Here is a 21,314-nt window from a genome sequence, read left to right on the forward strand (position 1 = left end):
ACTTTTATTTGTATAAGTTACTGTTAAAGAGGAGAAAAGTTTGTAGCAGAGATGTTTCCCAGAGTGACCATTGGAAACTATTTCTTTCTTCCCCTTCCTCCTCTTAATTTTTTTTTTTTTTTGTAGTAACAGAAGGGGTAAGAGGAAAGGGAATTTGGCTGTCTTTAAGAACTCTGCAAAATTCTTGTTCATTCCTTCTTTGCCCCAGTTTGTCTTAACACGTCTAGTCAAAAATCTACAGCTATTTCATGGCATTAAACGTCTAGGAGGAGATTTTTGGGAGTGTGTTTCAGCTGGGCATGTCTACACTTTAGGATGTCTGAGTTGCTTCTAAACTTTTATTCCTCTTGATTTTGTAATGGTTTGAGATAAAAAAATCACAACTTCTGGGTTATAACTTTAGGTAGATAACAGTGCTGCATATCATATTTATCTCCGAATAATATAACCTTTCTTGAGAAAAATTGGTGGTGGTGGTGTGCAACAGAACTGAGTGAACGGTTACTAAAAATGCAGTGGAAGAAATCTCAGGGATTTTTCTTATTTACTAACATTCTTGGTAGATCCATCATAAGGTGTTTACGTTAGTTTTGTGTATGGTATTTTTTAGTGTACTTTGTGTATAACAATTTTAGTAGAATTTAAATTATGGAGACTTGAGAACCTATATTGAGGCTTCCAACAGTGTGAAAAAACTCAATTCTGAAAGCCTTTTAATTCCTGTGTATTTTTTTATGTGACTTGTCAAAGGGTCTGTTGTTGTTAGGTTTATCCTCAGTAGTATAAAGCTGTCCAAGTCGTATCAAAACACATGAACTTTTTAAGTGTTTATAATTGCAGTGTTTCTGCAACAGAGGAAATTAAATATAATCCCAGTTATTTTGCATACAAAAAAGTCATACTTGTGCCTGTGCTGTATTGAGGTGAGAAGTTACGGAGTCATAGAGCTGCAGTTATCATCCTTCTTAGGCCTTTGTAATTCAGTTTTGAAGAATTTGCTCGTTCCTGTTTGTATTTAATGCGGTGATAATTGAAGTATTTTCATTCGGAAAACTGCATTGACAGAGGAATGCGTAAACAGTGTACATATCCTGAATGTTACATTTATTGTCTCTTGCAGGGGTAAGGGCGACTACTTCAGGCTAGGCCATGGCACAGACGTACATGTACGAAAGCCACAGGTTGTGGAAGGACTGAGGGGTAAAAAGATCGTGCATGTGGCCGTAGGCGCACTCCACTGTCTGGCAGTTACTGACACTGGACAGGTACGCTGTGCCTCACCCTCCTTTCCCCTCATTCCTTGATCCAGGAAGGAATAAAGTAAACTGTTGATGAAGAAAAGTGTAGTGGTATTGGTGCTGATTAAATGAAATAAATATTTCGAATTATATTTATTTGATTTTTAAAATCCTGCATAAATAAAAGCATGACTGTAATTTAAAATATACTAGCTTTCGTATTAGTATTGGAGTTTACATTTTTTTTTGTCGTAGTAGCTTTTGTAATACTTTCCTTGTATTATCTCCTTATCACTTTCCTGCTTCTTACTCTGGAAATGCAGAAGCAGTCATGGTATTCTGGACAGATTTCTCTAATGTGATTCAGCATTATCATAGTATTGATTCAGATCTCCAGTGTAATTACTAAGCAATAAATTCTTCTAACTTACTCTTTACTGTGAGCATTAAGTAATTCATGAATCAACTGATTATTTATGAATTGGCAATAGTTTATGAATCATCTGATAAAGTGCTGCTTTGATTTTTTTTTTTTATTTTATTTTAATGTATGATAATGCCTGCATTAATGAATGGGATGGGAAAAAGTCATGACAGTAGGTTCTAGCAGTGTCCTAGAGTAACAGTACAAATTACTAACATTCCTTTGTAGGAATTTTTAAGGAAACACTTAAATGACATACACAGTGAAGCTAAGTCATATTTGGAAATGTTTACTGGCAGGTTTACGCTTGGGGTGACAATGACCATGGGCAACAAGGCAATGGAACTACTACAGTCAACAGAAAACCCACTCTCGTCCAGGGCTTGGAAGGCCAGAAAATCACTCGAGTTGCTTGTGGGTCTTCCCACAGTGTAGCATGGACAACGGTGGATGTAGCTACACCATCTGTTCATGAGCCAGTACTTTTCCAGACAGCAAGGGACCCTTTAGGTGCTTCGTATCTTGGTTGGTATTTGTTGCCTTACATTGCTTTTTTCTTTTAATGCCATTGGAGTGGTTTTTTTGTGTGTGGTTAAATAGGTGATAGAAGAATGCAAAAAAGAAAAAAAATCTTAAAAAAAAATCACAAAACAACAAAATACACCTTTAAAAAAACCCAAACAACTAAACCTCTTCCTGAGAGTTGAACTTGTAAAGGGCTTGTTCAGAAGTCATATTGGTTTGAACTTTTATTGTTGTTCAGAAGAATCCAGCGTGGTTTTTTAAACACCCCAAAGACTTTGTCTTTATGGTGGTAATGATAGATGAATGCTACTGTAATATCAATATTTTTATGTGTTACCTTTTGTTTTTAATGTAAGAGACTTAAAAAATAGCAGTGTTTTGTGTTGCATATGAAAGCACCAAACATTTTACTAATTAGCTTTTTCATGACCAAGGCAATGTGTACCTAATATATATTCTTGTTATTTGGGAACATTTGTATAAGTAAAACTTGTTTCAGATGCTGATTACCAAAATTATTCTATTTGTATTACCTAATCTTTGTAAGTAAGTAACAAGGTCAAGCATTTATTTTACAAAAGCTCTTGCTGCAAAGCCTCAATATTGACTTTAATATTGTAACTGTAGGCACTGCATTTTAAGAATCTATTGTAGAGTTAGACATCTTTCTGATTTAACCATTAAAAAATGCTCATCTTCTCTTCCCCCCACTCCTCCAGGTGTTCCTTCAGATGCAGATTCTTCTGCTGCCAGTAACAAAATCAGTGGGGCAAACAGTTCCAAGCCGAATCGCCCTTCCCTTGCTAAGATTCTCCTGTCGCTTGATGGGAATGTTGCGAAACAGCAGGCGTTATCTCATATACTGATGGCATTACAGATCATGTATGCCAGGTAGGCATGGAAACATTCTTGTCTGTTGCAGAGCAAAAGATGACATAGCTTACCATGTATTAGGGTCTCTTGAGTCAGGTATAAGTTGCTTAACAAGTTTGTACTCCTCAGGATGGGCTTAAGCTTCCTTTAATTTTTTTTTTTATGTTGATGTTACCTCTATGCTGTTATGTTTACAAAAGTTTAAATTGCCTGGGGAAAAAAATGTTTATTTAAGAATGCTCAAATAAACAATGTAGAAGCGGTGTAAGTCAGTCATGAGAGATGATATGGAGGAAGGAGTTGGGAGCAGGGTGGAAAGAACAATAAAACTTTACAGTGCCCTCATTGTTAGGAGAGAATGGAGTATTTGTGCTAAAATTTATGAAGAGAAACACAGGTTAAAATAGTGGCCCTAAAACATGGTGTTTAATCATCAGACCCAAAGGAAAAGAGTGATAAACTACTCTCTAAATAGAACTTGGAAACCTTACCTTATTTTATTAAGACAAGATAATGTAATTTTTCAAGTTCAGCAAGGGAATATAGTTAGGTTTATGTTAATCTGTCCTAAATGATTTCAGGGATGCGGTTGTTGGAGCATTGATGCCTGCAAGTATGATTGCACCAGTAGAATGTCCCTCTTCATCACCAGCCCCCCCATCAGATGCCGCTTCTGCAGGAAGCCCTGCAAATGGAGATGAATGCATGCTTGTAGGAGATATAGAAGAGAGGCTAAGCCCAAACCCATGGCAGGACAGGAGAGGGGAGGTAAAGTGTCAAATTATTTTTTTCCATCAGTTTTTAACAGTAAAGCTGGAAAATATGATCTCAATTAGTTTGATAATAGCAGAGAATAAAAAAATCTTTAGTGCTCTGATTTCAGGTCTGGTTTCTCTGTGTATGTCAGATTTGGAAAAACTAAAATTTTAGTGTGAAATCAATTTTGAACTTGCAGAAAGCGTTTTGTCACTTGTATGCAATTATGACGATTTGTAGTAATATTTTAGGCATAATGAATCCTTTTTACAGGAGTGATATTAAAAAACAAAGTCAAGAATAAGAGGATATTTGACCATTATTGAATGAAGTGGAATTATGAACTTAGATCAGTTAATGTAGACATGAGGCCCTAAATGAAATTCTACTCTGATTCTAAACTGCTAATAGAAACAGAAAAAAGAAAAGGCTTGCTACTGAAGAGACCTTTTGCTCTAACAAATTATGAATTTGACATGTATTATTAGGGGTTATCTTGTACTTTGTAGACTTTTATGCAGGTGCTGATGTTTTATTGTGTTTTTGTAGCAGCTGCCATTGAGGGGGCGTGTTGGCTGTTTTTCTGTCTTAGGAACATAAAATAGAACCTAAAAATACAAGCAGGGAATCTGAACTTATGGCTGTTTTTAGATTGCTCCTGTCTTTGAACACTAACCCTTCTAATAAATAATTAAACTCTTAAAGGTTTTACAGTGTATTGTTGAAGCTTTTATTAGTTACTATTTGTTTTGGCTAGGTTGTTCCTTCAGAAGATGCTGTGACACCGTCTGCTGTAACTCCCTCAGCTGCTGCTGCCTCTTCTCGTCCTTTCATTCCAGTCACAGATGATCCTGGGGCTGCCAGTATCATTGCAGAAACCATGACAAAAACAAAAGAAGTAATGTCAATGCCTTCCTTAAAACTTAAGTCCTTACCATGCTTTTATCAAGCAGGGTTTTTTATTTTTTTGTGTGTGTGTGCTTTAAAAATTACTCTGTAAATGACTGCATATTTTTTAATCTGTCTAAAGACAGAGGGATGTTTATTCTTTGTTTTGTAGGATGTAGAGAGTCAAAGTAAGGTATCTGGCCCAGAACCACAGTACTTGGATGAGTTTACGAGTCTGCTGGTACCAGATGACACGCGAGTCATGGTTGACCTGCTAAAGCTTGCTGTGTCCAACCGAGCAGGTGAAAAGGGAAGAGATGTTCTTTCAGCTGTGCTGTCTGGCATGGGCACAGCTTACCCACAGGTCAGGCTTTTGTTTCTGTTGTATTTTAACTATGTCCTTTCTTTTAGTAGTTTACTAGAATATTTTCTTGTATTGGAAGTGCAGCTCAGCACACTGAGAAACTTAATAAACATGAAAATTTGAGTTGAACTTAAATGCATTTAAGCTTTAATAATTTTAATGGAAATGCTACATGAATATATGCATATTCTACAGATGTCAGTAATAGACTAATTCCTCAATTTGTCATGCTACAGTTAGGCATTAAAATAGAAGCTTATTAGCGTATTTATGTATTGGCTGTGGTTATTGGAATGAAGCTGAATTAACTAAGTCCTATTTGCTGTTACTTTAAAAACTTCTGTGGTGGTTTTGTTTTGCATCTGAGTTTATTTCTCAGATTGATGCAGTCATTATTGCTAACTAAAAGTTCTGTAATAAATTGTTAAAGATTTAATAATTCTTCTGAATTGTTAAGATTACCATTTGATGCATTGAACTTTCTAACTATTTGCAAAGTATCCATGGGTGTAGGGTTTTTTTGGCGTAGCTGACAAAAAGAATGTTACAAATGTTAAATTATTTATAGAATATCTGTGTACAGTAATGAACTGAAAGTTCTTTAATAGTTTTTGTAGCTTTACCCTTCAAATAGTAGTTTTTCCTCCTAAGTAACAATTAATTTATTTTAAGATTTCTAAAACTCTTACTCCCCACCCCCTTAATTTTCAGTGATTAGCTAAGTATATTTATGTTGGGTTTGAGATGTAGTTTTCCCAGTCCAATTAGATACACGCTATATGTGCAGTTATACATTAGTTCTGGTGTTTTTGCTTCTAGCATTAATAGTGAGTAGCAGAACTTGTTTGCATGGGGTTTTTGTATTTTGCAGTCAGAGTTTTTATTTGAAACTGCTCTTTTAAAATTAGCACTATTGGAATTTTGTCCCTAAGCAGTGATTTGCAATATTACATACTGGTTAAATATTTATACCTTTCATTAATCTCTTGCTCTATGCTTTACAGCTTAGATTTAATAGTTTGCTTTTTCTGTAAGGAAAACCAGTTACATGTGTTGTCGTTTACTTACTGAAAACTTACATGGTTTGGCTTTTAGTTCTAGGAGTTTTTCTAGCTTTAACACTACCAAAAAGAGTATTTTTGAATTAATATCATGGTCTATGAATCAGAATTCAGAAAAAAAAATTATTTTAAATTTGGGAAGAATGGTAGTTGGCTTAGATTTCTTGGACTAAACAAACATACTGTTTTTAAAGTATATCTTTTTCTTTTCTTAGGTTGCCGATATGCTGTTGGAGCTCTGTGTTACTGAACTAGAAGATGTAGCAACTGATTCACAAAGTGGTCGCCTCTCTTCACAACCTGTTGTGGTAGAAAGCAGCCATCCATATACTGATGATACCTCTTCTAGTGGCACCGTTAAAATACCAGGTAGGGAGTTCTTAAGAGTTACATTGCTAAGTTATTTTCAAGCTTGCATATGCATTAAGTTGTTCCTTAGCTTGCAAAAATGTTTATTGAGCTTTTAAATGTTATCATGTTATACTGTTTTCTATTCATTTATGGAGACTGAGTCTTTTTCAGGGTCAGTAATTGAACACTTATTTTCTGGTCTTGAGAAAGGGAAATACTTTTTTTTATTTTAACACTGTTTTTTTCATTTAGTGCTTCCTTCAGTAAGTTACCTAGTACTTATGAAGAGTTAGAGACAATAAAGAGCTGTTTGTTTGCCTTACCTTTAAATAGGCATATTTTGTCTTTTGCAACTTTAGTTTTGAACGTTCTAATATGGTCTTTTTTCTGCTAGTCCCTACTCACATGAGCTTGCTGTGATCTAAGCCTTGCAAAGAGAAGAAGTTACAGACAAATAATGTCATTAAACCAAAGGAAGTTATTTTTATTAATGAGTGCTATGACTTCCAAACAACTCTGATTTCATGTGGATTTCTAAAATACTGCATTTTTTTGCGGTATTGATTGCTCTGTAAAAATTTGTAAACTCTTTGGTGCTGTTTAGGTGCCGAGGGACTGAGGGTAGAATTTGATCGCCAGTGTTCTACAGAGCGGCGCCACGACCCTCTCACCATAATGGATGGTGTCAACAGAATTGTTTCTGTCCGATCAGGTTATGAGATCTTGTGCTTTTCAAAAACATCTTGTGTGGTTTGCTGTTAAATGCTGAATGAAATGTACCACTCCCTGTGACAGACTTCTTGGGAGGGATACGCAAATAAAAAAAAAAAAGAGGAAAAACTTTGTAAACTGATACTCTCTCTTAAACTGGAAATGATACATGATCTAGACACACAGAGTGATCTTGCATCTTCAATTACAGAGAATCTCTCAGAAAAGCATGTTGTGCTGTCCTTCGTAAGAGCAGTTAGGGGTGTAAAAATCAGTGTTTAGCACTCCTGCTAATGTGTGAATTTGTGTATAATAGTCAAATGTCCAAAATAATAGGTTGGTGCTCTCTGTTTTCTACTCTGGCCTGTACATGTGACACTATGGGAATTCTTCACATCTTTAATCTTGATATCTCTGATTAAATTTTTAAGCACTAATAATTTGTGATAGATTTTAGAAGAACATTTTTAATCTCATCAAATTTTAGGTTGAATCTGCCCATACACTACATCATGTGCAAGGGTCTCAGTAGTTACTGCCTGTGCTTAATATCTCTGGACAGTCATGACGTGGGCTTTTACTGTTGACCCATTTTTCCCCAGACTGTTTCAGATGCACATGTTTCATTATAAGATATTTTTGGTTGGATTCCTGGTTGGAAGCTGTAAAGCTTAATGTGTATTTTGTTAAATATTTTTGTAATATGAAAGATAAATTAAAAATAGGACAGTGGATTTTAGTAAGCTTTCATAATGCCTTTTGAATGTGCTAATAAAACTACCGAGGCTATCTGCTACCAGTGCTAATTGAACTGTTAAACACTTAAGTTTGTTCATATAACATCCTTATATTTATGTTTATGTGCTTTACATAGCTTTTTTTCTTAAATGCATTTATGTAATGTTTATAATATGTAACCAGGGAGGCAGGTTGCTATGGATGAATGGCTGGCATAGTGACTCAGACAGTATAGATGAATATGTTCGTATTACCTACCGTAACAGGTCGTGAGTGGTCAGATTGGTCTAGTGAATTGAGAATTCCAGGGGATGAGTTAAAGTGGAAGTTTATCAGCGATGGGTCTGTGAATGGATGGGGATGGCGATTTACTGTTTACCCGATCATGCCAGCTGCAGGTAAGGTATCATAGATGACATTTACAGACAGGTAAGAGAGTAGATTTTCTTGTCTGCTTTTTACAGTTGCATTTATTTCATGGTATTTACATGCCAAAATTCAATAGTTCGTTTACATTTATACTAAGAGAAATATACTTGCATACTTAGGAAGCATTTTCAACTAAGTCCTTAGAAGGTGTGCTTGTTCATAGGGAAGAGTTAAAAAATAGTTTGTAATCACTCTAGTTTGCCTCTTCATTGGTGAAGAGAGGATACTTTTGGGGCACAATTCATCTGAAATGCATTTACTTTGAAATTAGGTGAAAGTGTCTCTTTCTTCTATCCCTTCAAAGGGAGGTGGAATGGATCAACTCACATGCAGATTAGCACTCTAGAGTGATATATTTGGTCAGCTAAATCCTGCCTATGTTCTGTTCTTATTTCAGTCTGAGGACAAACTTGCCCCAGCTTTTTTTTTTTTTTTGTTGTTGTTGCTTTTTGTTTCTTGCAGGCCCTAAAGACCTTCTCTCAGATCGTTGCATTCTTTCATGTCCCTCAATGGATCTGGTTACGTGTTTGTTGGATTTCCGCTTAAATTTTGCTTCCAACAGGAGTATAGTTCCTCGCTTGGCAGCTTCTCTTGCAGCTTGTGCTCAACTGAGTGCCTTAGGTAGGTATAGTCTTAAAATTAAGTCTGTTTGTTTGAAGTTAAAATTATTGTTTTAAGTAATTACATTCTTTGTGTACATATTTTTCTTTAGCTGCTGGCCACAGAATGTGGGCCTTGCAGAGACTACGGAAACTGCTCACAACCGAGTTTGGCCAGTCCATTAACATCAACCGGATCCTAGGGGATAACGAGGGAGAAACACGAGCTTTGGTGAGAAGGCAGTGATGCTCCTCTTCACATTTGTCACATTAAGATGGATATGAGGCATTAAATGTTAGCCCTGATTTTTGCTATTAATGGCAAAATAGGAAATGGGCAAATGAGTAGTCATCTTTCACAAGTCTGCAAGCCTGTAAAAGTACTTTATTTTAGAAAAAAATTGGCTAATTCCAAGACTGTATAGATGTGTTTTTGGAATTGCCAAAAAGTGGTAAAAATACTTTTGTATTAAAAAGTGGATGGAAATAATACTTCACACAGCTCCCTATAGTTTGGGAAGTTATTTGTGGTTTTATTTCTAAATCATGTTCTTTCTGTAGTGAATACAGTAAGACTAACTCTCTGCTTCTGTGGTGTTCTAGAGTTTCACAGGGAGCGCTTTAGCTGCTTTGGTTAAAGGTCTTCCAGAAGCTTTGCAACGACAGTTTGACTATGAAGACCCCATTGTGAGAGGGGGCAAACAATTGCTACATAGTCCTTTCTTTAAGGTAATGAAATACAATCAGTAAAGAATTCATTAGAACAGTTCTGGGATTTTTTTATAAGACGTGGTAAGTGCACCTAGTCCTATATCAGGGATGTTTTCTGACAGAACCAGAATACTACTTCTTAAAGGAGAATCAAGTTAAAAAAAAAAAAAAAGGATAAGGAGTACCTAGCTAGGCAGAGGTAGGTACGTAGGTCAAAAAAAATATCTTGGAAGTACAGTAGGCTACACTTTTCAGTAAGTGATTTCTGAGTTGTCCTGATAGAAGTGTTGTGTATTTCCATTTAGTTAGTTAGTTAAATACTCTGAAGGCTTTATTTATTTACATCTAATTGGAACAAATAGGTATGTGTTAAGTGGAAGGCTGTTCTGTTTTGAACCCTGTACTTCAAAGTAGAAATAAACTAGTAGGAAGTGTAGAGAATAGCAAGAAGAACAAAAGGCTGAAGAAGCCTCCCATGTAGAAAAGTGAAATAAAAGACAGTTTACCTATCTGAACAAAAAGAAATTCTCAAGAGTTTATACAAGGAAGAAGTAATCCATTGTTCACAATATTCATCAGTAACATTGATTTGAAATGGAATCAAATCGAAAATCAATTGAAAATTCATTTAATTGTGGGAAGGGGACTTAGTTTAGAAATGGAAGGTAAAAAGTTCGACACATGGTATTTGATATAGGAAAGTTAATTAATCTGGGAGTGTTTTTCACTGGGAGGTTATGAAAACTTCTGGATTGGAAGAGGAAGTTAGGTGCCATGTGACATAGTGTGGATACACTTGATGTTGCCCCATCAGTGAGGGTAATGAAGATGACTCTTAGTGTCCCTTGTACTGTACATGTCTTTGAGACCATGTTCAGGCCCTACTGGTCTATGCACTGTTCAACTGTATCAAATGCATATTAATTTTTATTGCACATTTTTGATCCATCCCTAAAATGTTTTTTGATTGTCTGCAGGTGCTTGTGGCTCTGGCTTGTGATCTGGAGTTGGACACTCTCCCTTGCTGTGCAGAGACACACAAATGGGCCTGGTTCAGGAGATACTGTATGGCATCCAGGGTTGCTGTGGCTCTCGATAAAAGGACACCATTACCTCGCCTTTTCCTTGATGAGGTACTGTGGGAATACTGTAAACGGTTAATGGAACATATGAAAGTGTTTCATGTAAAAAGATACACTGAGATTGAAGTATTTTATGCCAGCTGTGATAGGAGTAAGTGATAATTTGAACAAAGTTAATACAAAATATTTTACAGGTGGCAAAGAAAATCCGAGAATTAATGGCAGATAATGAAAATATGGATGTTCTTCATGAGTGCCATGATGTCTTCAAGAGAGAACAGGATGAGCAGCTTGTCCAGTGGATGAATAGGTTATTTCTTTCAACTGTCACTGGTTTAGTCTTGTGATGCTTTTTTTATTGTACAATGATAAACTACATTTTCTGTGATGTTTTAAAAGCTCTTTTAAGATTTTATTTGTTTTGCATTTTCTGCAGGCGACCTGATGATTGGACCCTTTCAGCTGGAGGCAGTGGAACAATTTATGGTTGGGGTCATAATCACAGAGGACAACTTGGTGGAATTGAAGGGGCAAAAGTCAAAGTCCCAACTCCCTGTGAAGCTCTTGCTACCCTTAGACCAGTGCAGTTAATTGGTGGTGAACAGACTCTGTTTGCGGTGACCGCTGATGGGAAAGTAAGAATGCAACAAATGTGGTTGGTTGTTTGACTCCCTTGAAATATTTCATCCCCAGTCAGAATGGGTTTGACTACATGAAAAATAAAGTGCATAGCACAGGTTTATTATTATTATTGGTAGTAGTAGCTTCATTTTATTATTTTAAAGAATCTGAACTGTACCAACTCCACTTGTGCATTCTAGGAATGCAGTGTACTACAGTATTAAATGTGTGAAAAAAGATACATATTTTAGTTGTCAGTTCAAAAATGGGATCAGATTTTGGAAAACGAAGCTGGGCACAAGCAACATGCTCACAGAGTTAGGACAGAGAAACAGGACAGACAGTAAAATGTAGTGATGATTATATCTCTCTGAGAGGGGGGAGGTATAATCTCAGACAATTCACAGTTGGCTAAATGTAAATTAGATATTGCAGGATCCAGTTTGCAGATGCTTAAATCCTGAGCAAAAAGGAATCACAGTGCAGAAGTTTAGTATAAGGTATAGGAGAAAATAATAAGTTAATGATTTTGAAAAGTCTTTACTTTTGTACAGATGGCAGCTCTCTGCTTAGGACATGATGGAGAATTTTAGCTAGAGCTTTGTGTAACAGTTACATTCATCTAGTGAGGTACTGTAATGATTCCTTAGGGTCAGTATGATCCTTGTTACTTATTCACAAAAGGGTAAAGGGCAGATTATATACATCTCTTGACATTCTGTTGAAAGAAATTACTTTCAGAGAGACAAAAAGAGTGAAAAGCATTACTTAAAACTGTATTTATGGGATGGAAGGGAAAGTAACAATTGTGTTTAGATGTATATATTCTACAGAAGAAAGAACATTAGTGCTGTTAGAGAGCTACAGGTGATGATAGATGATTTTGTAATGGTATCATGCAAAGCTACGGTTTCTTGATACTTTTACAAAACAAGGTTTAGGATTTCAAAGGAAGTCTTTTAAGTCAGTGAGACTTCTTGACATGAATGTAGGCATATTTTCTGAAAGCTTTTGTGGAATATTTCAAAATATTTCTTATATTCCAAAAGACAGAAAATAAGAGACCTGTAAGAAACTGTTTTTTCCTTTAAATGTATTCTGGCATACATACTTAAAGAATTCTTCTCTACATCTCAAGTGAATCTTCTACATGAGGCAAACAAAATTAAATTATATTCTTTACTCTAAAGCTGTATGCCACTGGATATGGAGCAGGTGGTAGGCTTGGAATTGGAGGAACAGAATCAGTTTCGACTCCAACTTTACTGGAATCCATTCAACATGTGTTCATAAAGAAAGTTGCAGTGAACTCAGGAGGAAAGCATTGCCTGGCATTGTCTTTTGAGGGAGAAGTTTATTCTTGGGGTGAAGCAGAAGATGGTAAACTGGGTCATGGAAACCGAAGGTAAGTAGCACTCTGATATGTTACTTTAAAAGAAAATGTTAATGGATACTTATTATAGTTGCTGTGTATTAAAAGTGCTGTATGAGTACTGCCTACATGCAGAAATCAGCGTTAGGTAGTGATGTGGAAACATATTTTAAAATCGGAGAACCACAAAGTATTTTTCAGATAAGCAGTTACTCTGATTTTTGTATTTAGATATCATCATCTGACATACCTGTGGATGCTAAAGTTCAGTGGCTTTCCTTTGAGATCTGTCTTGTAGGTATGTGGAACCTTTTGGGGGCAAAACTGCCATTGTCCTGATTTCCACATCCACTGTTGCCTACGTAAAGTGAGAAATTTTGTTATGTTAGAGATATGATTCTGATCCAAAAAGTAAAAGGAATGCTCAAGTCCACGGGGGCAACATTATATGTTTAATACTAGTATGTTTTATGGTAGAAATGGTCTGTTTCAAAAGTTTAGTGGAGACAAATGTTTTCATTTCAGCCCTTGTGATCGTCCTCGTGTAATTGAGTCTCTGAGAGGTATAGAAGTGGTTGATATTGCTGCTGGGGGAGCACACAGTGCTTGTATCACAGCTGCAGGAGACCTTTTTACGTGGGGAAAGGGAAGATATGGACGCCTTGGGCATGGAGATAGTGAGGACCAACTAAAACCTAAATTGGTAAGAAACCTTTGGAGTATTACACAGTCTTAGTCCTGTTCCTCAGTCATAAATACCTGCTGATCTGTAACTTTTTGCATTTCTGCATGTAAAGAATGAAAAGGCAAAACAGTGACATGTGTTTATAGGAAATGAACAAATTGCCACACCTGGAAGGATAAGATAAAAGAGGAGCTGATTGAATACTGACATGTTACTGAAGTATACACTAAGTTAATAAGAATTTAACAAAGTAATTGTGAAGTATTTAATTGCTATTTGCTAAAGAAAGTGGAGCAGTTTTTGATGAAGATTAAGTAGTAAATCTAAGACCTTGGACACTGTGGAATGTAAGAAGAATGAGTATACTGATAAATTTGGACTTGTACTCATGTGAACTAAGAGCTTTTAGCCAAAAATAGTGGTATTAAGAAAATTGCCCTGCCTTTGAAATGAGAGTTCATTTTGCTACCTGCACTCTCTTGGTGAAAATATAGCAAAGGCTAAGATTGCGTTTTTTGACTCAAACTGAATGTTAGTTTGTTATTTTTATTCATAGCTCTGTGTATATATTTCTGTTCATACAAGCATTAACTTTTTCCAATGTTTCAATTTGTGAGATGAGGTATCATGAGTTCTTAGTCCTCTTTGGGACCTTATCACCTCTGTTCAGATGTTCTTGTTCCCCTGGCCCCAAAAAAGCAAGGTTTGCCCACCTTTCCTTTTCCTCCCTCCATGTTCTATGGTAGTACGAAAATAGATAACCTGTAGATGAGTTGAAGTATGTGAAGTTCCATGCTGCTTTGGGTGATGGGTTGTGCCACCTATAATCTATTATCAAGTAGTTGTGAGGATGGGAAGGATGTGATGTGTATGTGGGTCACCGAGCTAATTTTATTTTGTGATTCCAAATCTCATACTTCGTCACTAGATGGCACCATTTCAAAAGACATTGATTACAGTAATCAGGTTATGATGCAAGTGCTCGAAAATTGAAAAATAGTAAAAGACTATTTGAAAATAAGTTGGGGTTTTTTTTCCCCTTACTATATTTGCCCAGAGAGCCTGAAATTATTTGAACAGAATACAGTTTTTGATAACATTAGGTATTTTGTATTGTTGTTTTTCCTGACATTTTAGGTCAAAAAACTTTAACTAGTTCACCAATTAAAATAAATAAATCCTGTATTTAAAATGCATAGTTAGTTTTCATTTTGCTGGTTTGAAAAGAGCAAAGCCCTTTGAGTTGCCTTTACTTGCTTACTATGCCCGTGCTCTTTCAGACTTGTAGTTCCACTGAAGCACTTCTGCAAATTGGGCTTGTCATCTTTCCTGAAACTAAATGCCTGAGTCTTTTATTGTGAACAAAAATGGGTGATTTTGTTACAGGTGGAAGCTCTCCAGGGTTACCGTGTGATCGATATAGCCTGTGGCAGTGGAGATGCACAGACGTTGTGCCTGACTGATGATGATACAGTCTGGTCCTGGGGTGATGGAGACTATGGAAAACTTGGGAGAGGAGGCAGTGATGGCTGTAAAGTACCAATGAAGGTATTTCAGTGTAATTATTTCATTGCTTTAGAAACCAGAATATTGGTGGAGAAGACTGAAGACAGATTTGCCAATATGTGCAAACTTGGACCCATCCTGGCACATCAGGATTCTGCTGCCTGAATGTTACAAATGAACTTTATAGGCTACAATAACAAGTCTTTAAGTTTTGTGCTGACTGATGAAGTTGCACATGAAGGTTTTTCTTCGGAGAACGTTGCTGGTTTGAGCAACATTTCTCATTTTAATTTTGGTTCCTGTCAAAACATTACATCTTGCCAAGAAATCTTCATTTTTGTTTGTGTTACTCAATTTCCATAATACTCCTGATGTCATAAGTTCATTCCAGAAAGGGATATCAATTATTTGAGAAGTAATCTTACTTATATTAAACTTGCATTAAACTTTATAATAAACCCTTCCTGTGAATGCACGATTGACTTGGAATTTCTTCACATTACAAATCAATTTTGAATTCCAGTACTTACTATGAAGATGAGTGTTGCTGTGTGTGTCACTCTGTATACCTGTGCACAATGGATTTTTAGATTCTAAATCCAGAATCACACTTTATTGCCTGGATACAAGCATCCCCATTAAGTCTCCAAATGTTTCCAGCGTGATGTAACATAATGTGAAAATGGTTTGTTTATCTTTCATCAGTCCCATAGGATTGATGGTAAAGTAGCATAAGGATAATAAGAATAAATAGGAAGAGTCTGCTGGAGGTATAAATATTTTCATTATGTCAGCAGAATCACATCCTTGTCGTACCAGCTGGGGATGATTAATGTTGAGTGTTTGCAGACAAAGCCTTATCATTTCTTCTTGGGGCAATTGCCAGCTAACTATTGGCAAAACATACTAGAGATGGATTTTCAACAGTTTGTGAAATTTGAGCTTCTTTTTGGTGTTTAAGTGGTAAACAGTAGAAACATAAAGGGAGTAGAAGTCTTCTAAATTATCTACATAAACATTTTAATTTGTAAATATACATATAGATATACATTTGAACATTATATTTTACTTAAGAGTGTGCAGTCTATGGAAGTATAGCCTCCTTAATTAATTCTAATTTGATTTGATATTATTTTTCTAGATTGATTCCCTCACAGGCCTTGGAGTGGTTAAAGTAGAATGCGGATCACAATTTTCTGTGGCCCTTACCAAATCTGGAGCAGTATATACATGGTAAGTATTCTGTATTGGTTATTTTGACAGTATTAGATGTAACCTTGTCTGTAACAGATATTAGTAATACACTGCCTTCACTGTTTTGATCTACCCCATCAAAAATTTTCTGAGTTCCTCTGTCTTGGTTAGTAATCCACTAATGTTCTTTGGGGAATATCTTGTAGTGCTGTGAATGAAAAATCCAAGTATTTTGTTTTGGAGACAGTAGAATTATAAGCATGAAGTATCATGCAGGGTGGAAGATGATAGCATAAATAACATTCTCATGTGTTACCAAAATTGTGTCTAGCTTGTTGTGGCTGCAGTGTGAGAATTTGATTTTAAAATTCATTGTTTTAATCTTCCTACACCACTCCGAATTTTGTCATTTAAACTACTGGACTAAAATGTTTAAAAAGACTAAGCAGAATACCTTCCCAGCTTTCCTCTGCCATCTTGTTTGCATGGCATTAGATATCCTTAAACTGTACAAAGTTCGAGTCTCTGAGATCAGTAAACGTATTGTTTTTGCAGATAAATGGTTCTAATACTTGACCCTTTGAGAAGAAAAAAATAAACCACCCCCTGCAAAATTGGTAAAAGGACCTACACAGAATAAGTAGGAGCAGCACAAGAATTTGTACTGTGTCAGCAGAATCACAAAATAGGGATGATTAAGTTGGAGAATATTTTGATATTGGACTTTATAAGTACATCTGCAGATCAAATATCAGACATGGTCTGTTGTTACATTTTTTTCCACAATTAAAACACAATTTTGAAATTTTTTACTCTTCTCTGCAGGGGTAAAGGAGATTATCATCGCTTAGGCCATGGATCTGATGACCACGTTAGAAGACCACGACAAGTGCAGGGACTGCAAGGAAAGAAAGTCATTGCGATTGCTACAGGGTCTTTACACTGTGTTTGCTGCACTGAAGATGGTATAATAATTAAATAACTTATTTAGTTCTTAGCACTGAATTTGAATAAAATAAAACTTTTAATCTTTTAGTCAGCTGTTGGTAGGTTGTCCTTGCAAAAACCATTGGTTCTCTGTGGGCATGGAAACATCTTATGTTTGGAGATGTTTCATGTTTCTTAAGCAGCAAGTGTGATGTTGATTTAAAGTGATCACATAAAACTAAATTGATGAAAATTAAAGAATTGAAGTTGCATAAACATTGATGGTCAAAGAAAAATATAGAACTCTGTAAGTAATTACAGAATGATCAAGCAGTAGCATTGAATGCATTTGGCTTTTTTTAAATTTTTTTGCAGTCTTGTGAGCCTGCTGAAGTGTTTAACTTGCTAAATGAAGCATTGCACAAACAATATTGCTTCTTACAAAGCAGGCTGAGATACTGAATATCCTTTGTAGCAGACTCACTCCCCCATTTAATTAACAAATCTGCACAATAACTGAGTGCTTTATGGGTGCTAGTGAAATATAGCTGCAGAAAATGAATGTGAATAGTGAATATAGCTGCAGAAAATGAATGCTCACGATCAAGGTTGTTACTTTAAAAGTATTTTCCAATTATCTTGCAGCAGTGAGCACCTATTTTAATGTCCTTTCTGTTAATATAACTTATAAGATCTTTTGTCTCATATAAAATGTTAAACCTTTTTAAATTCTTTTTTTTTTAATATTGGCTTTGTTTTTTTCTGGGAAATTATGTTTCTGGTGTTCTGTTGTTGTTCTGCTCTACCATTTTCTTTTATTCTGAACAGAACTCTTTAGTTATATAAACCACTAGGAAAGAAATGCATCTTATGCTAGCTGCTCTGCATAGACTGTGGACTTAGCTATGTCACTGAAGATTTATCTGCACTAGATAGTGGATTTCAGGATGGCCATCAGTCCTAGACGTCTTGATTACAGCCCAAGACCTGATTCAGTTAAATGTTTTATAAATACTAATTTAAAAAAAAAAAAAAAAAAGGTAAAAATCTTGTATATTAGCTTCAGAATGATCAATTACATTTATTGATTTAGGGGAAGTGTATACTTGGGGAGATAATGATGAAGGGCAGCTTGGAGATGGAACAACTAATGCCATCCAGAGACCACGCTTGGTTGCAGCACTTCAGGGTAAAAAGATCAACAGAGTAGCCTGTGGCTCAGCACATACTTTAGCTTGGTCAACCAGCAAACCTGCTAATGCTGGCAAGCTCCCTACACAGGTAATATTTTCGGCTTATTGAATTCAGATTTAAATGTACGTAGTATGCTTATATGCTCTTTCAGTTGATGTATTTCCTTTTAAATCCCTGCATAAGCTTAGTGTGCTTTGATTTGGCTTCAAGTTTGAGCCAGTTACTTTGTTTTACTTGTGTATTTTCAAAGGATTCTGCTTTTCTGAGCTGAAAAACCTCTTCATTCAGTTTTTAATCCGAATGCACAACAGTAACTGAGTTTGTACATTGGCAGGAATTTAATTCAGTATTGCAGCTATGAAAATGTTATACCTTTCAGTGGAGTTCTTTGTTGCTTGCTTTATGTTGAGAGGATTGTTTTTCGAATATTTTGTATTTCAGCTACAATGCCTGTATGTAGTGAATACAGGATGTAAAATGTGTTTATTCTTGGGTAAATTGTAAAATATGGATTAGCACTCATATTCCAGCCATCATATGTTTAATACTTGTTTCAGTTTAGATGGATACTATTGGTATCTTTTAGAAAAAAATTAACTCCTTGTAATAAATGTTGACAGTATAAATAAGCAAATATCTGAATTTCTATTACAAATTTATCTACAAATGTAAAGATTGTTGTTAAATTTAATAAAAGAAATTATATAATTATTCTAAATTACATTTGGATATCATTGCTTTATCATAGGTTCCTATGGAATACAATCATCTGCAGGAAATTCCCATCATTTCATTAAGAAATAGGCTTCTGCTCTTGCACCACATTTCAGAACTCTTCTGTCCTTGCATTCCAATGTTCGACCTTGAAGGAAGACTTGATGAAACTGGCCAAGGACCCTCGGTTGGGTTTGACACATTACGGGGAATTCTGATATCACAGGGAAAGGTATTTTATCAGAATGTTTTTTAGGGAGAGATTTGTAACTGTAAGTGTAATGTACTGTTTGAACTGTTTCTGAAGAAAGAAGATACATCTCAATTTGTTCTATAAGTTGCATGTCAAATATTTGCATTCTGATGATGCAAACTTCTCTCTTTGTGTTGTTTATACTGTGGTTTTCTCAGTTCTTCAGCATAGTGCTTTTGTATTTTGATCTTGAAAATAACTTTACACTGTAAATCTTCAGTTTGTAGTATAGCTGAATTCTTCTAGAGAATTCAGTAGATGGTTTCCTGGAAAAAAATGTGAGATAGTAGACAATGACCAGTTCATACCCGTTTGCATTCCTCTGTCAAGGTCAGGTGATATACTAGTTGATCCAAAGCCTGTGCAGGTACAAACTTGTTTTATTAGACTGATCTACAAGTGAAAATAGAATACCTAAGAGTTCAATCCCAAATTGGTAAAGAGCGTGAATTTTTATAGTTGTAAGTAAAGTCAGTTATAAGAAAATGTAGATAATTATAATGGTTCGAAGCTGCAGCACTTACTCGAAACTTCAGATATGGTAAGCCTGTGAAAACATGACTTGCCTTCAGTATAATCATCAGTTTTGGATCTGAATTTTCTCACTGTCATAGTAATTTGTCTAACTGAAAAAGAAAACATTATATAAACAGACAAAATCTGCTGGGAGATATCTTTGAAAAGAGAAGCAGTTAAGTTTCCCCCTGCAGTGCTGTTCTATGTCCTTAAACAAGACACACGGCCTGTAACTAGACTCCTTAGCAAATGTATTGCCTCAAGGTCTCTTTTTCTAGACTCCAGTAAAATTTTGTATTAGAACAATTAAACTGTATACATACTTCGCAGACCAAGGGAAGGCAACACATTTTTCATCAAAACCTTCACTGGAGAAAAAGGAAACAAATTCTAGCTGTTCTGTTCATGACATCTTAGTGCTGTTAATTTGCAGTCCTTGCATATATGATGTTACATATAAGAATGGGCGTGCAGGGGGCACATTCAACCTCATTTACCTTCAGTCTGCAGAATAGTTACAGAGAGGTTCCACATATGAGACAATATGTGATATCAGGTATATTTTACATCAGAAATGTTCAACAGAGGCAGCAGAATTTGCAGTGCCGTATTCGTATCTAGACATCTAAGTCAAGCTTACTGTCAGAGATTCTAATGACTTAAAAATCTTCTTAATCTTGCTTGAAACTGGCTGTAAAATCAGATCCAGATATTGAGTGAGAGAACCTAAGGCATTTGAATTTGCATAAAAAGCTTTTTTTTTTTTGTTTTTGGTTGTCATCCTGTGACATTAATTATTCTCCATATACATATATAAATCTGGTATAAACTAATTTATACCTGTACTCATCAGTATGTTGGCTGCTTAATAATAAGTGAATCTAGGGGCAGTGCAACCTTTCAGGCCATGGTTTTGAGTTATACAGGAGGGACTTTTTTCTTTACTTTCTTAGTATCCCCACTGTTTCAGATGTGAATTGTATTAGCACAAATAACATGATCCTTGACTACACAGCTTTATTTTCTCTTGCTTTTATTTGTTTTTAATATGTCAAAAGTATTTGATGCTTGTTTCATTTCTTCTAAAGAAGATTCAGATATGTTATGCCTTTTTGAATGTTTTGTTGTGTACTTAGAAAGAAATTGCTAAAGGATAGCACTGCAGGATCAGTTTCTCTATTCTGCTGAGTCTTTTTTTTTTTCCCTGAGCTGAACTAAGTATGTGTTTATCTGTGAAATGCGTTCAGCATTCTTATTTGATTGCAGTTTTGCCACTGTCTTAACTTTTTGTACTTTCCTTTTTTTTAGGAAGCAGCTTTCAGAAAAGTTGTGCAAGCAACTATGGTGAGAGATCGTCAGCATGGGCCAGTTGTAGAGCTCAACAGGATACAGGTACCTGCTGCCAAAGTTTCCATGTACAATCTGTATGTTTAGCCTGCAGTGCTGTTGATCAAACCCCTTTGTTTCAACTGTTTGGTATCTGAGCACTGAAGGGTTTAATTTTTATCAGTGAATCAAACAATGAATAATTAATGGAAGGGCTGCTTATTTCCAGTATGTTTTCATCCACATTGTAGTTGTT

General features: G+C 35.6%; 1 protein-coding gene across 4 annotated transcripts in view; it reads left to right on the forward strand.

Annotated features, from left to right (window-relative positions):
* The window catches only part of LOC114066264 (E3 ubiquitin-protein ligase HERC2), a 105,774-nt gene that overhangs the window by 74,612 nt on the left and 9,848 nt on the right, over positions 1–21,314 (forward strand). For all 4 annotated transcript variants that reach the window (XM_027900811.1, XM_027900813.1, XM_027900812.1 and 1 more), the window contains 23 exons: positions 1,121–1,265; positions 1,962–2,187; positions 2,907–3,078; positions 3,642–3,828; positions 4,574–4,714; positions 4,877–5,068; positions 6,345–6,498; positions 7,085–7,192; positions 8,196–8,327; positions 8,821–8,979; positions 9,071–9,189; positions 9,561–9,686; positions 10,646–10,801; positions 10,945–11,060; positions 11,187–11,385; positions 12,562–12,776; positions 13,269–13,446; positions 14,815–14,976; positions 16,076–16,167; positions 16,954–17,093; positions 18,149–18,336; positions 18,998–19,195; positions 21,041–21,124. In XM_027900811.1, the coding sequence (XP_027756612.1) occupies positions 1,121–1,265; positions 1,962–2,187; positions 2,907–3,078; positions 3,642–3,828; positions 4,574–4,714; positions 4,877–5,068; positions 6,345–6,498; positions 7,085–7,192; positions 8,196–8,327; positions 8,821–8,979; positions 9,071–9,189; positions 9,561–9,686; positions 10,646–10,801; positions 10,945–11,060; positions 11,187–11,385; positions 12,562–12,776; positions 13,269–13,446; positions 14,815–14,976; positions 16,076–16,167; positions 16,954–17,093; positions 18,149–18,336; positions 18,998–19,195; positions 21,041–21,124 (3,589 nt within the window). The remainder of the gene's footprint in view (positions 1–1,120; positions 1,266–1,961; positions 2,188–2,906; positions 3,079–3,641; positions 3,829–4,573; positions 4,715–4,876; positions 5,069–6,344; positions 6,499–7,084; positions 7,193–8,195; positions 8,328–8,820; positions 8,980–9,070; positions 9,190–9,560; positions 9,687–10,645; positions 10,802–10,944; positions 11,061–11,186; positions 11,386–12,561; positions 12,777–13,268; positions 13,447–14,814; positions 14,977–16,075; positions 16,168–16,953; positions 17,094–18,148; positions 18,337–18,997; positions 19,196–21,040; positions 21,125–21,314) is intronic.

The sequence above is a fragment of the Empidonax traillii genome, unplaced genomic scaffold (genome assembly GCF_003031625.1).
Source record: "Empidonax traillii isolate 1590-97213 ecotype Southwest subspecies unplaced genomic scaffold, ASM303162v1 scaffold750:size552251, whole genome shotgun sequence".
Classification (NCBI taxonomy): domain Eukaryota; kingdom Metazoa; phylum Chordata; class Aves; order Passeriformes; family Tyrannidae; genus Empidonax; species Empidonax traillii.